The sequence below is a fragment of the Bactrocera latifrons genome, unplaced genomic scaffold (genome assembly GCF_001853355.1).
Source record: "Bactrocera latifrons isolate USDA-ARS-PBARC rearing strain unplaced genomic scaffold, ASM185335v1 scaffold_171, whole genome shotgun sequence".
NCBI classification, from domain to species: Eukaryota; Metazoa; Arthropoda; class Insecta; order Diptera; family Tephritidae; genus Bactrocera; species Bactrocera latifrons.
Window position 1 is genome coordinate 66,877 of NW_017535197.1, and position 13,662 is coordinate 80,538.

Here is a 13,662-nt window from a genome sequence, read left to right on the forward strand (position 1 = left end):
AGTACATGAAATGTAGAGCTATTATATACAATGCATGTATTAAAAAAATTTAGCATTTAAGTTTCAAAAAAACATAAACTATAAGTACATAATAAATTAAAGAAGCAGTTGTGCTTAGGACATACATATAAATGGTCTATGAAATTTTATTTACGTTATATACGGTTATGTGGGAAATAGTTTYCGTCGCAACAAGAACACAACAACAAAGTAACCGGAACGAAGCCGGATTGTAATTCGGTCAAAGAATGTCAACTTCAGGTATATTTTCTGCWGCTACCACAACCACAACTAAATGCAACATAGACACTAAATTCCAATTCAACATTTCGAATTGATGCACATAAGTATAACGAGGCCAAAGGATAACTGCAATAGATACTTCCTAGTGTCAAGCCGGAGACTCAAAGTTATAAAGAAAATAAGCTTTCTAGTTCGTAGTCACAATTACCTTACAAATTATTAATATCTGCACTGTTTTATTACTAACCAACATTGATAAGACTTAAAACAAACTCATTCGGAATGGTGATATACTGAAACATGATCAAAAAACAAAGAGGGAATTTTCGATTACAATTGCAGGCAGTTTCATTTAAGTAAAATTAATTGGATAAATATTTTGTATTAAATTAAGAAATATTTAATTACATAAATACATATATTGAGTTAATGTGCACCCACCCAACGAAACGTAATTGTTTAAATAAAGAAAATTTGCACTAATGATTATGATGTCTTATATATTGCGTATGCCATATAATGCCGATTGTTTTATAAATTCATCTAACTTCGTTTGAAATAGCTCCGATGTTACAGGTGTGCCTGGATTCCAAAGTGGATCACGTACGACATATTCTACCCAAATTTTGCTATACAACTGCTGCAAGAGCTCTTTCACRTTCAACGCGGCAGTGTCTGTATACAGCACAAACCTAGAAAGAGTTTATTCTAGAGAAAGTACATTTTAGCATTGCAGTTTATCGTTTACTTTAGGCCAGAAGGTGTTTCCATGTAGTGCAGCGCATATCTGTTCGTTTTGTAGTAAAGAAATCCTTCGCGGGGATCATGTGGAGATATTTTACTGACAAAAGATTTTATTGAGAAAAGCATGCCATAAGTTAGTTTCGCTTCCTGTTAAAATGGTATGCTTATTAACATATTAGTATTACAAATAAGAACAATTTTAAAGCACACCTCTTCTCTGCTAACACCAGATTTTTTTGTGCGGTTCCATTCGGCATAATACAACATAGTGCCGAATTTATCAAAAATATATAAATGATAAATAGTCATCACTGAATAAAAAATACTGGAATGAATTAAACTAATTAYCAATTTATGAATTGTTTATTTTGAAATGACAATTCAATTTGTTATTATCAGCTGATGGTGCAAGGCTGCCAGCTGCAGCAAATTTGTCTCACCATACAACCCTACTATGYGGTTGAGGAATAACTGATTTAGTTCTATATATTTTGAAATGTGATAATATCTTTATCAATATTTAGAAATATTACTTTACATTAACGAAAATTGGTTTTATATACAACAAAGATCATTTTATATACACATATTTTTAACTATTAACAATATTTTTCTATTATTGAAAATATTCACCCTCCGATAATACGGCATCATCATTATTAATGACAGTCAGCTGATTGGAATTGATATTTTTATTTATATTTTTATATTCGGGGATTTTTCGCTAGTAATTTAGATTTGCATTTTGTTCTTTTTCTTCATTGTTGCGCATTAGTGTATTGCAAATTCACATACGTAAATATAACAAAATAGAAATATAATGGCGACTTTGGAAATACCAAAAGTGGTAAATAATAATTAATTTAGTGCTTGCAAATTTAAATATGTTGTTCAAAATTTGCAGAAAACAAAGAAATCCAAACCGAAACAGAAACCGGAAGTATCYAGAAACACCTTAGCTGCGGCCGAGCAGCAGTCAAAAGATATAAATGAGACTACAACTAAAAGCGATTTGCCAATTGAGGATATAAAATCTGTGGACTTTGATCAGTTTGCAACTACCAGCACACGCGACATCATAAGCCAAGAATGTGGCATAGCTTCTGAATATGTGGAACCGGTTGAAAATATGCCAACATCCGGCACCTTATTGGCGGAACAGATTTCCTCAGCAGAAGAGCTTGCTCATGAGGATGCGGTCAAAGAAGACGAAAATGTTACACCATCTTCCACAGATTTGAAAATAACACCAACAGCACCTATTGATTATGTTCCACAGACTTTACCAACTCCAATTGCGCCCATAGAAACGATACCGGTTTTGCAATATCCTAATCTTACACCCCTGCAGCATGTGGAAACAAAATCAAATGTGGTGTATAAACCAACAAAAGCAACTTCGCCTAAATATTCCTTCACCAACAGTCAATTGCTGCCATTAACGTTGGAGCAACGAAGGCAACTTTACCATTGCCCAGATTTAGACTTAGTGCAGCAATTCGAATTAGATTTTTTAATGAACTCCTTGTTGGAAACTTATGAAAATGATCCGCTTTATGCAGCGCTGCTTGAATATTATAATTTACAAAGTAAACTCTCTGTTAATATGTATGACGTAGAYAAAGCAAGAAAATTAGTCACAAATGCACAGAAAAACATTTGGACGGAGGTACCAGTCACAAAGACTTTTTCGGCGTCCTGTGGCGATAGAGTGGTAGTAAAAGAAACTGTTACATACAAGTAAGTGCACATGTCATAAGTATGAGTCAAAACTTAATATATATTCTCCTGTAATCTATAACACTGTAGATAATTTCTGATAAAATTGTTCATTTTATGACTGATATTTATCACGTTGCATATGTTCATCACATATATACCATACCCACATATGTGTATGTATGCATTTCTTTCGTTTACCTATTTGAAATTACCCCTCAGGGTTTAATAATTATAATAAACCAATATTTTCATAGACATGTTAAAAACAAAGCAAAAAACAATTATTAGCGCCTAATTTGTCAAAATAAACCCAGYAAAAATTGTAAACAGTTACAAATAACATATGAACGATAATATTAAATTTTATTTATTTATTCAATGTAATTTGACTATTTACATTTCAACAGTGTTGCTCAAGTAGATGGAAAGAACCTAGAGAATACTTCAGCCGCATTGAATAATCTCTATGAATTAGTATGCAACACACATACCACAAATTTAATAACAGCAAAAGTAACCAAAGTGAAGGTATTTATACATTTTTCTGCATTATAATTCGAAATAATTTAGTACCGTAGCGCACTAAACGACTTTTCTCGCTTTGCAGATAGATCAAATGATTGACGACATAATTTCACCCAACTGCCTAGCAAAGCTGGCGCAGAAGGAAAGAATTACTTTAGAAAAGCAGCTCGATCCTTCAGTAATTCCATATGTGGCACATTTGCGACGCTCCATATCAATTTTATTTAATTTCGTCCGAAAATTGAGCCCAAATAAGGTTTGTACAGATGACATTCCCCACAACTTACCTTTTATGCTAGTATGTCATTGCTTAATAAAATTTCAGGACTTTTCTAACGATCTAAAAATGTGGGTTCGCAAATTGGTTTCATTACATCTGCTCGTTGCGACTAAAGAAGATCACTGGTTTCTACTATTCAACATACTGCGCTGTCCCAGTGGTGTGGGTGATTGGGCAACTGAGCTGCTTCAAATTCCATTTGGCGGCAGCACATCAAACGAWGCTACGACCGGCGCTTGTAATAGTGAAATGCCACTAAATATAAATTCACCGGAAATGAGTAATTGTATAGCGACATTGCAGATATTGCTTTTGCCCATAAAAAAACGCAACGAATACCTGAAAGATTTTGAAAAAGTTAGTAAATATGTTTGTATATGTTGACAATCATTTAACRCAACTAATAATAATTTTAAAGTCTCACAAGGAAATATCAGATCCTGCGCGTGATGAACGCTGGATTCTCATTGATTCCGATGGTGAAGACAGTCACAATGCAAATGGTGAATGTGTGGGTTTGAAGGAGAGCGATTTGATTGCCTTTCTCAATCAAATACCTTTTGGAAGAGTCTTCATGTTAGTCTAGACGTTATTGTAAAATTAATGTAAACACGAATTTAACGTGCATTTACCGCTTTCAGTTCTGCTTTGAATATTGAACAATTTCTAAACGACTATGTAGTTTCACCAGATCTCATATTGGCCAATGATGTGCTTCGTGTGATCACATATTTTTCGAATTTGATAGAAATTTTCGGTGAAGGCATGTTGACATACAACACAGAGCGTTACAAACAGCTAGCAAAGCGGCTGGGCCGGCTTATACGCCACACACTACAATATAGTAGTGATTATTACGAACTATTCATGTAAGGCAAAACTTAAATTTTAATAATTATATAAAACTTAAATTTTAAAAACTACTAACAGGCACAACGCTATCCCCAAGGATATAAAAACATGTGAGCGCATATCCGTGGAACTAAACACGCTGTTATTCAAGGCATGCAGCTATATTTATCGTTCACGAAATTTGAGTACATGGCAATACTTTTCATCACTGCCCTTCCATTCACTTGACAATGAAATTACGTGGCAAATATTTTATTACTTAAATATCGGTTTTCCAACGGAAATGCCAACAGTTCAAATAGGTATTAGGTTAGGTTTTGTGTATTTAGAATTTATCTTACCTTCACACGTAATTTTAGATTATAGTGAGCTCATTAACACGCCAGAGTTCTGGAAGAAATTCAATGTTGCTAATGCAGATTCATCCGCTGAAGACTTATACTATCTGTTACAGGCCTTCTTCGAAATTGCCAATGAACGCGACAGAGCCAAAGATTGGGAGTTAATAAAAACAATTTGTCTGCACATCTTCAATGTGAGTATTTTCATATGTAATAATATGTGAATTTACTATAAAAATACATATTTAAAGATCGGCTATGTGAACGTGAACACACGCGACATTTGCTACAAAACATCACGGGACATGCTTGTAAACTTAACACTCTCCTATGAAGATCTCATCACTTGCTTATTATTGCAACTTAAAGTACACTTTAATGAAATCGAAAATGGCATCTATCTTATAAAGTCATTACCATTAGAGAACTGGAAACCTGGCATGGACAGTTTTGAAATTCTATCCAATTGGCTCCTCCATTTTGACTATGCATCGCAAGAGAATATGCTTGCTCGCATTGTAATCAGTCACTTGAATTGGAGTTTCGATTATGATGGACGTCTCTTTTTACCGCATAATATACATATCCGCATGGCGTGTTTGGTATCCGAAGCGCTGAACAAGCATGCACCCGAAGTTATTGGTTTATCTGGCATTTCCGAGAGTGTGCGGCAAGTTTCAAATCTTATTGACTTATCAATATCCTCAAAGGAGCAATTCTCTTCCTGGTGTTGGACGATGATATCGCTATTGCGTCTGCATTTGCTGGATCAAGGTACTGAGTCGATAAARCGTACGTTGCGCAACCCCACTGAACCGCTAATGTTTGTGCCTGAACTGGAGCATATCGAGATGATTTATCAGGGCGTTACCGAAAATCGGCCACTCTCCGTTTATGTCGCTGTATTGGTTAGCCTGCATGGACATACAATACCGCTGATTTGCCAGAAGGGACTCGAGCTAATGAAGCTGCTTTTAAACGACTATCGGCATGCAGCTGTTATACGTTGCTTGGAATTGATAGTGCCTCTATTTTTGGAGACACCCGAAACATTAGCCAATTGTGAAAAGTAAGTGCGTGATTAGTCACTCACTAGTGACTTAGGTCAATATATTTGTTACTTAACATTTGCACTTTAGTTTTCATGCAATATTAAATACTTTACTGAGCGCTGATCGCACTTATTTGAAAATGGCAAAAGACATGATCTATCCCAACTCGATTGGTCCGGTACTGCAGTTGCTCGATAATATGATTCATCACCAAATTACAAGTTACACTGAGTGAGTCCTAAACACGTACACGTATATTAATATATATGTATTTGTTTTTTACTTTATTTACTTTTATATTTGCAGTTACGGTCTGTCTACGCCACTGAATTTAATAAATGCCTGGTTGAATTTGCTTACCGCGCTCCCCAATTGGCAAAATACAAATGTTGTCTATCTGCTGGACATGATCCTAAGAATTGCCTATCAGTTCTCGGATGCACGCTATCAAGCAGTGGAGTTCTTTCACAACTACTTCAAGGTGAAAAATTGTTGTTGCTGTGTGTGCTTTTTTTTTAATGAATAATAATAATAAATTCACAAAAGGGCTGTGACGAATGGAAGGGTGCTAGCAAAATGTCCACGCTAAAAACGCTATTCGGTTCTGTGCAATTGCGCATACCAACAATTTCGCCGCTTTATGGTTGGTTGGCGCTGGTGCTGCTGGAGATCGAGTTTAAAACGCAGGAAGCTTTTTTTTGGCCAGAATTTCTACGCCAGTTAGCTGTGGCCAATGGTAGAAACTCCCTGGAGGCGGCATTGAAGGTAATTGAACAATGTAGAGGCCTTTTTATATTTGTGTATAACTTTTACCTGAACTCTTTCGAACAGAAAACATTTGCGGCTTTCAAGTTGTCGAACACATTTCCACCGCAGTTGCTTGTGATCTATAAATATGCGAATGTGATCGCAGGCATGGATATCGGTCACCCTGTATTTCCGATTATGTGTCAGAAATTTTTCGAATTATATTTGAGTAGAGTGCCTTTGGAGTGCGATGAGTACAGGTGGGTGTTTTATATACATTTTTTTTATATATATACATATATTTTTTTTTTACATTTTACAACACTCCGGTCAATATTTGTCCAAATCATTATAATTTTTTTAGAGATTACATCCGAAGCAAAAAATCAATTTCTTMATTTTTTGAAGATAATCTTCGAAGTCGAAATATTTGTTTTCGAATTTTAAAATCGATCTTAGGTTCTTAATAATGTATGCTACGAGTATAAATTCAAAATCGGATCTTCGAAAAAAAAATTATATTTCGAAAATCGCATTGTCATTGTCGGATCTTCGAAAAAATTAAAAAAATATATTTAAAATAATAATGATGTTTTTACCAAGCTCAGTTTCGAAATTCGAACATAAATTTCACAATTTCGTCAAWTTTTTGTTTTGGATATTAACGCGACTAGCATTTGGAGTTTCACCGAAAAATGCTATACATCATTAAAATAAGAGAAAAAAGTGATGATTTCCATATTTATACGTTGTTAGGAACTTATTACATCTGTAAGTTTTCACTAAGCTGAATTTATAAATTCGAATATAAGTTTTACGGGTGTGGAAAATAACTTCGAAAAGAAAAGAAATTTATTTTTAATYCCCTCCTTTTCTCGGAAATAAACCGTTTTTACCAATATCCAGAAAAGTATGTAGATTTCTTGATATAGTGTTAATTGTGCATTGTGCGTATTTTTCGCATTTTGCAGTTTCGGAGGTGTTTACGGAGTTTCGGATAAATTTTACGAATTCAATGGGCCTTTGATGAAAAAAATTAGCACTAACTTGAAGGCAGCTGACGTTTTCTACGCAAATGAAGCCACTAAGCGCGCAACGGAAGAAAGTTTAAGCATATTCTACAATGATTGTTCAAAGTAAGTTGAATTTCGACCATGCATTTTTTTTTTTTTGTCAATTCCACATTTTTACTTTGTTGTCACTTTGATTACCTAGAATTATGAAGTCTTATGTGCTATGGTTGCAAGAAACCGTTATAAATCAACATTGCAAAGACGATTGTAATTTTCCACCACAATATAATAACGAAAAGTTGCGCGAAATCTTGMATGGCAACACTGTATGTACATTTTATTATAAAAAATGCAACAAATAAGCAATAGTATTTAAATGTCGATTCTTCCAGTCACATTGGACGGAATTTCTCTATTTGCCCGATATACGTAAATTACAAAAGCACCAAGCACAACAGTGGGCACAAAAATGTCTGCGYTCCAAAGCAATGAAACAGTTGCGCACGCCTTTGCCACCCAAAACRCACATTGAACCAGCCACACGCATCAAACAACAGTTATCATCCTACGATAAGGTTTTGGAAGCGCCTAAATATACGAAACCCGTCATTAGTACAACAAATGAAATTACAAATCAAACTTTAACGGAACTCCAAGCTAAGCTGAAAACGCTGAACAGCATGGCAACGTAAGGCATTGTTAAAAATTACAATCACAAAGACTTATGTTAAACTCATTTAACAATTTATTGCAGTAAATTCCACTACGACACCAGTGAATTGAATTCYCTAAATCGCAACTATTTGGAGCAGGTTACCAAGCTATACAAAATGATGCCTTACGAGGAAGTAAAAATTCGAAGCTGCAATTCATTGCTCTTCAATCGGCAGTGCAGCAATCCAGCGCGCATCACCGCCAAACTRGAACAGATACGCATAGACAGCGGGGTAGAGGGAACGATAAATAAATATAAGGAACGTCATGACAAGATTATAAATGGCATGCTTAAGCTGAATGTGGAAGAGTTTGCGCGTTGTGTGGAACAGYTGAGCGGCATTATGCGGTAATATTTACAACACCAGTTATGACGYATAATATTAAAGTATATATAAATTGCCTTTCCAGCTTACTCATTGCTAACAATTCGGTGCAGAAAGCCACTGTTGTCACCAATACTGGCATATATTTCTTCTATACCGTTGTAGAAAATCTGACAGATGTTACAATGAAATTCCAGCCAACTAATGACTTATACAGTCAGCTTTTATATGAGCTTAATGTAAGCGCTATAATTTTCTATGTAACAAGCATTAATTAACCATTATTCGCTTCCTACAGATATTTCTGCATGAGCATCAAGAGAATCAAGGCCTTAACATTTTGCAACTAGCACTAAAGCGTGTTGATCTAATAAAGCAGCTGGCAGCTGCATTTGTGCCATACCGCACGCCGCCACAAGACTTTTTAAAAATGTACCAATTCCTGGTGGAGTCATACTTGAAACGCWGTGATACAAAAATTCTTTTTGTACTCTTATCAAAAGTAAATATTTTTTGTTCAAAAATACAATTTCAACTGTTTTGATATTATTTCACATGCCATCTACAGTTTGATTTGGTAACCTGGCTTGAAAGCTTCCAACCGAAGCTTAGCGATATAAACCAGTTGTTGCAGCTGATACTGCAAGGGCTGGAATGTTGGTCCCAACCCGATTCCTCCCTCCTTCAGGATCAATTCCGTCGTCATTTGATACACGTCTTCGAGTATGATTACCCACAACATTATGGCGAAGTTTTGCAAATGGTTTTGGATCGCATATCGGAGCAAAARTTAATGCCAGTTGTGTTGTTGGATTTATTAAACTCACTGTTAGCGCGCTTCAAGAGTAAAGCTATGTCTCTGGAGGCGAAAATCGATGAAGTCGTTGAAATTTCAATAGATTTTGCGCGTCGTCAAAATCTTTTCAATCTGAAAGGCGCAACAGACACGGTACTGTTATTTGCGCGCCACTTCCAGAAGGAGCGTTTGCATCACGGCCTGCACGGTTTATATCCCAAACATAAAGACTACTGCAATCCATTGGCAATGTGGTTTTCATGCATGGGTCATGTTGTTGTGGTTACAGCCATTAGCACTTTTCAGGATATGCTGGCGGATCAAAGTGAGTGCTTAAAAAAAATTTAAATATATATGAATTTTATTACAATTTTCCTYTTCTTATTTTAGTTAGCGATGTCGTTTTCGGCTCAATTATTCAACTCTATTCACCGTGGTTGGTGCCATACACCGAAGAGACGCTGCAAAATTCGACAGCGAATTGGATACGTCAGCTGACAGTCAAAGAAAAAATATTGTTGCCTTGGAGTGAACAGCATGCGAACAAAAGTAAAATTATGATCAAATCGTTGGTAGATATTTTAAGCATCGTGTTGGATAATCTACCAGGTAAATTTTATACATTGCAAAAACGCAATTATTATTTTGAATGCATTACAGCTTCACACGTGACACTCTCGCATATGTTCAGCTGGTATGTGCATCATTTCGCCATTCCGAAACTGGATTTTTATATTTACACAAATATACACGAGGGTATGGGCGCATTGCCCTGGGAACGATTTAAACCACAGCCAGCGCAAATAGATTTGTTCCATGAAAATCTACAAAAAGTAAGCATTAAGAGTTTTCGTTCACCGATTAAAGTAGCTTAAGAGGAACGATAAGACGTATTTCATAAAATGTATACCAAAAGCTACATGTCAGAACACTGCACTTAAGACTATTACAGGATGCCTTTAGATTTCTCCCATCGAACACTTGCACAGTGAGGCCCGTATGCTCCTAGTTRATGAGCACAATGCACACTCCTCCTCAAGCAACTTCTGCTGCTGCTTTCGCAGAAATCATCTCTGCAGTCACTTGCTTAGAGCGAAATCGCCTCCTAGGAGCWTCAAGAGGTCCATCCTCAACTACTTCAACTAAATACATATACAATAAAAAACATATCCCGACCAGACTTCGGACGCAACAAACTTCAGACACGCACTGACCGCTGGAGCCATTAACACCTTCACCGACTCTATCTCAGTGAATGGCGTACTTGGAATCGAACCACAACCCATTGCAACGAGCAACAACCGTTCCCACGACAGTCGGGTCTACGAAAACCGGAACGGACCCGGATTTTTATCCGGCCAAGGACTGTCAACTCGGCAGAATTCTGCCGTTACAACAACAACAACAACAGCAACAACAAAAAAATAGATATACCTTTTTTTAACCGTTATAGCAACAAACACAAAAAAACGTTAATTTCGGCTGCACCGGTCCGATCAGAACAATGTCTTCGGAAATTGTAAAGATGCCTTTGAAATTAATCTAAGCCAAATTTTGGGAAGACTTCTGTGCCAAATAAAAMAAAAAATTTCATAYAAGAACTAGATTTAAATCGGTCAATTGGTATTTTAGCTATATGCTATAATAGACCAATCTGACCTATATGYTCGGAGATTATATCGTTACCTTGGACAAGAATCTATAATAAATTTTGTGAAGACATGTTACAAAAAGTTTTCCCTACTACGAGTTGACTTAGAACGATCGATTTTTATGCTATACTATACTCAACAGCTTCTTGAGGAGAAAAGAACRTGTGAAAAGTTTGTGATTGATTTTTTCGAAGACGTACGTACWGGTTCGCGTATAGGTGAACGGACATCGTAAAATCAAGAATCATTTGAAACCATTATAACAAAAAAAGCAATATATTGCTACAATATCATTTTTCAATTATTTTCAACATTTTATTCGTTTATTTAGTTTATCCCCTCCGCACACGCCATGATGGGACACATATTTATACGCATCAATTGGATTGCGTGGTTCGAGGAAACATATCCAACGATACCAAGTAATATGCGAACTGAAGTCATTTCACGACTGTTTACGGTGTTCGTGAAAATTTCCTTCGAACCAAACATACACATAAATATAAATACAAGTAAAATATTAGAGGATGCCATCAAGTTTCCTTGGTATATGGTGAGCTACACAACGCTGGAGAGCCTTTTTAAATGGTTTGTTACCACAATAGATTACCCCATCATACTGCAAATGCCGACGGAAACGAACTATGCCGACAGAGCCGTGTTGGAGTAAGTTTTTTGTTTTAATTTCATAAAGAAAATTTTAAGTTAATTTTTTTGGTTTTTAATATTTGCGATATTCATTTATTCGTACTGTAGCTTACTGCGTCTTAGCTGTGCCTTGATGCCTGAGCAGGCCACATCCTGGGAAGCTATAATGCAGCCCATACATTATGCTACGGCAAAGCGCATACTCTACACACGTAATTACATTGTTTTGTTATGTCTAACAGTAACGAAAAATCCGAAGCTCATGAACACAAAAGAAGGCATGAATGCATTAAACGCAGCCTTCACSAAACTTCTCAACACGCTTGATAGAGCTGTGCGTGCGACTGTTGGCAGCAAAACCATCGACGAACAAAAACGCGAGGCCTTAAATCTTATGGTGGAAATAATGGTGCCTATGCAAACACAACGGTTGGAGACATCAAAGTAAGTAGCTATTTAAGCAAATCGGTTAACCGACTTAATCTCATCATTTGCTATAATTTTAGCCAATTAGTGGACACACTGATCCAATGGCAAGCGCAATGCGAATCTGGCAATTTTCTACTTTGTAGCACATTGAACGCTATTGGTCATATGAAAACCTTTGTGACTGGCACTTATCCACTTTTGGAATCCACCATTGCGCATTACTTCCGTACAACAGCAGAGTCACAAGATTGGCACAAACCCAACTGGAAAGCGTTGCGCCAGATATTGGAACCGTCCTTCAGTAAAATGGACTTGATGCCTATCTTGCGTGGTCCATTCTTTTTAACGCTTCACATGTTCTTCATACATAAAATGGAACAGATTACAAATATCGGTGATAAAATTACCTTCCTGCAGGATGTGTGCCAGCTAGTGGAGGGCTGTAAAACGAAGTAAGTGTGGAAGCTCTACTTACAAATACTTTTTCAAACTCYATAGTTGTGTTATTCACCCTCTAGCCCATACACAGAGCCACGTTTAGCGTTGGTTTGGTGTGCGATCATTTCACGTGGCTGCCAGATACTTTRTGAGACACAAAATGTAAAGAAAGTATTATTTATGTTCGCCTCCTATATGTGCCTGACATCTACACAATCCGAGGGGTGGGGTGACACGCTGTTGGGCGCTATTGGTCTGAAAACTGACGTTGTGACAAATAAGTATGCATAATTTTCTAATAATTTTGCAAAACTTTTAACTTAAAACGTTTTTTTTTTTAAGGCGCAAAGCACTGTCACGTTGCTTAGCCTGCGTTCTGTATTCCTTATTTCCAGATACGAGGTAAAGTATCGAACTATCTGATGTAGAAATCGCAAATCTTATAACCAACTAACTAACAATTATTCTTTTAGTTCCACTGGCCCATATCCAAGTTCCGAATTCGAGCTGTCGTTACATGAATTAACGGTGCTATTGGCTAACAAGAAATTCGCAGACATAAAACAGCAAATTATAGCGGCCATCGGCGTTATCAAAGAAGAGAGTACACCCGCCTTACGGGATGTACCGCAATTAGTTTTCCGCCTCATCGGTATATTTTATAACAGTGTTTTTTTTCCAACTGTTCCTGAACTATGGGATTTTGAGTCTAGGCTTACCTAAATCCTTCAAGAAAGATTTAGTTATTAATATTTCGTGATTTGCGCCAACATAAATATTTACATATATGCATACATACGTATTTTTATACATCATATTCTTATTTTAATTGCTAGAACATAGTCTTAAACAAAGTACTGCTTAAAGTTGTAATAAAAAAAATATTTTAACAAAAAAATAACCGTCTATTATATATAATATTATACTAGAAGACCCGTCCACGCTTCACAGTGGCTGATACATAGATAATACTACTACTACCATCTATATGATTTCTATTAGTTAGATTACAACTATTAGTTAATGAGATATAGCATTTTTTGAAGCCACTTGTGTTAGATTACAAAAAAGTGGATCATAAAGCATTTCGTGTGTTAATAAAGCATTGCTTTTTGGGGGAAAATACTGTTGAATTTGGGC

At 36.2% G+C, this 13,662-nt stretch overlaps 2 protein-coding genes across 4 annotated transcripts; one reads left to right on the forward strand and one right to left on the reverse strand.

Annotated features, from left to right (window-relative positions):
* Positions 1-618: 618 nt before the first annotated feature.
* On the reverse strand, positions 619-1,368 carry LOC108966956 (trafficking protein particle complex subunit 1). Its single transcript, XM_018930126.1, has 3 exons — positions 1,198-1,368; positions 992-1,134; positions 619-935 (listed from the first exon to the last, which is right to left on the reverse strand). Exons 1-3 carry the CDS (start codon positions 1,294-1,296, stop codon positions 740-742), a joined length of 438 nt encoding a protein of 145 aa, XP_018785671.1. The 5' UTR covers positions 1,297-1,368; the 3' UTR covers positions 619-739.
* Positions 1,369-1,706: 338 nt separating this feature from the next.
* Positions 1,707-13,377, forward strand: LOC108966946 (ectopic P granules protein 5 homolog). 3 transcript variants are annotated; one of them, XM_018930111.1, is made up of 29 exons: positions 1,707-1,834; positions 1,892-2,727; positions 3,117-3,237; positions 3,317-3,490; positions 3,560-3,871; positions 3,942-4,090; positions 4,156-4,383; positions 4,445-4,668; positions 4,726-4,901; positions 4,959-5,776; positions 5,847-5,990; positions 6,066-6,240; positions 6,306-6,524; positions 6,591-6,766; positions 7,478-7,642; positions 7,722-7,845; positions 7,912-8,207; positions 8,274-8,582; positions 8,645-8,798; positions 8,858-9,061; positions 9,128-9,680; positions 9,746-9,964; positions 10,016-10,188; positions 11,339-11,673; positions 11,764-12,099; positions 12,162-12,536; positions 12,603-12,803; positions 12,865-12,924; positions 12,996-13,377. In XM_018930111.1, exons 1-29 carry the CDS (start codon positions 1,808-1,810, stop codon positions 13,243-13,245), a joined length of 7,533 nt encoding a protein of 2,510 aa, XP_018785656.1. In that variant the 5' UTR covers positions 1,707-1,807; the 3' UTR covers positions 13,246-13,377. The 3 variants fall into 3 exon arrangements, with proteins under 3 accessions (XP_018785656.1, XP_018785655.1, XP_018785654.1); XM_018930110.1 differs by having other exon boundaries at positions 1,707-1,831; positions 3,933-4,090; XM_018930109.1 differs by having other exon boundaries at positions 1,808-1,834; positions 3,933-4,090.
* Positions 13,378-13,662: the final 285 nt, after the last annotated feature.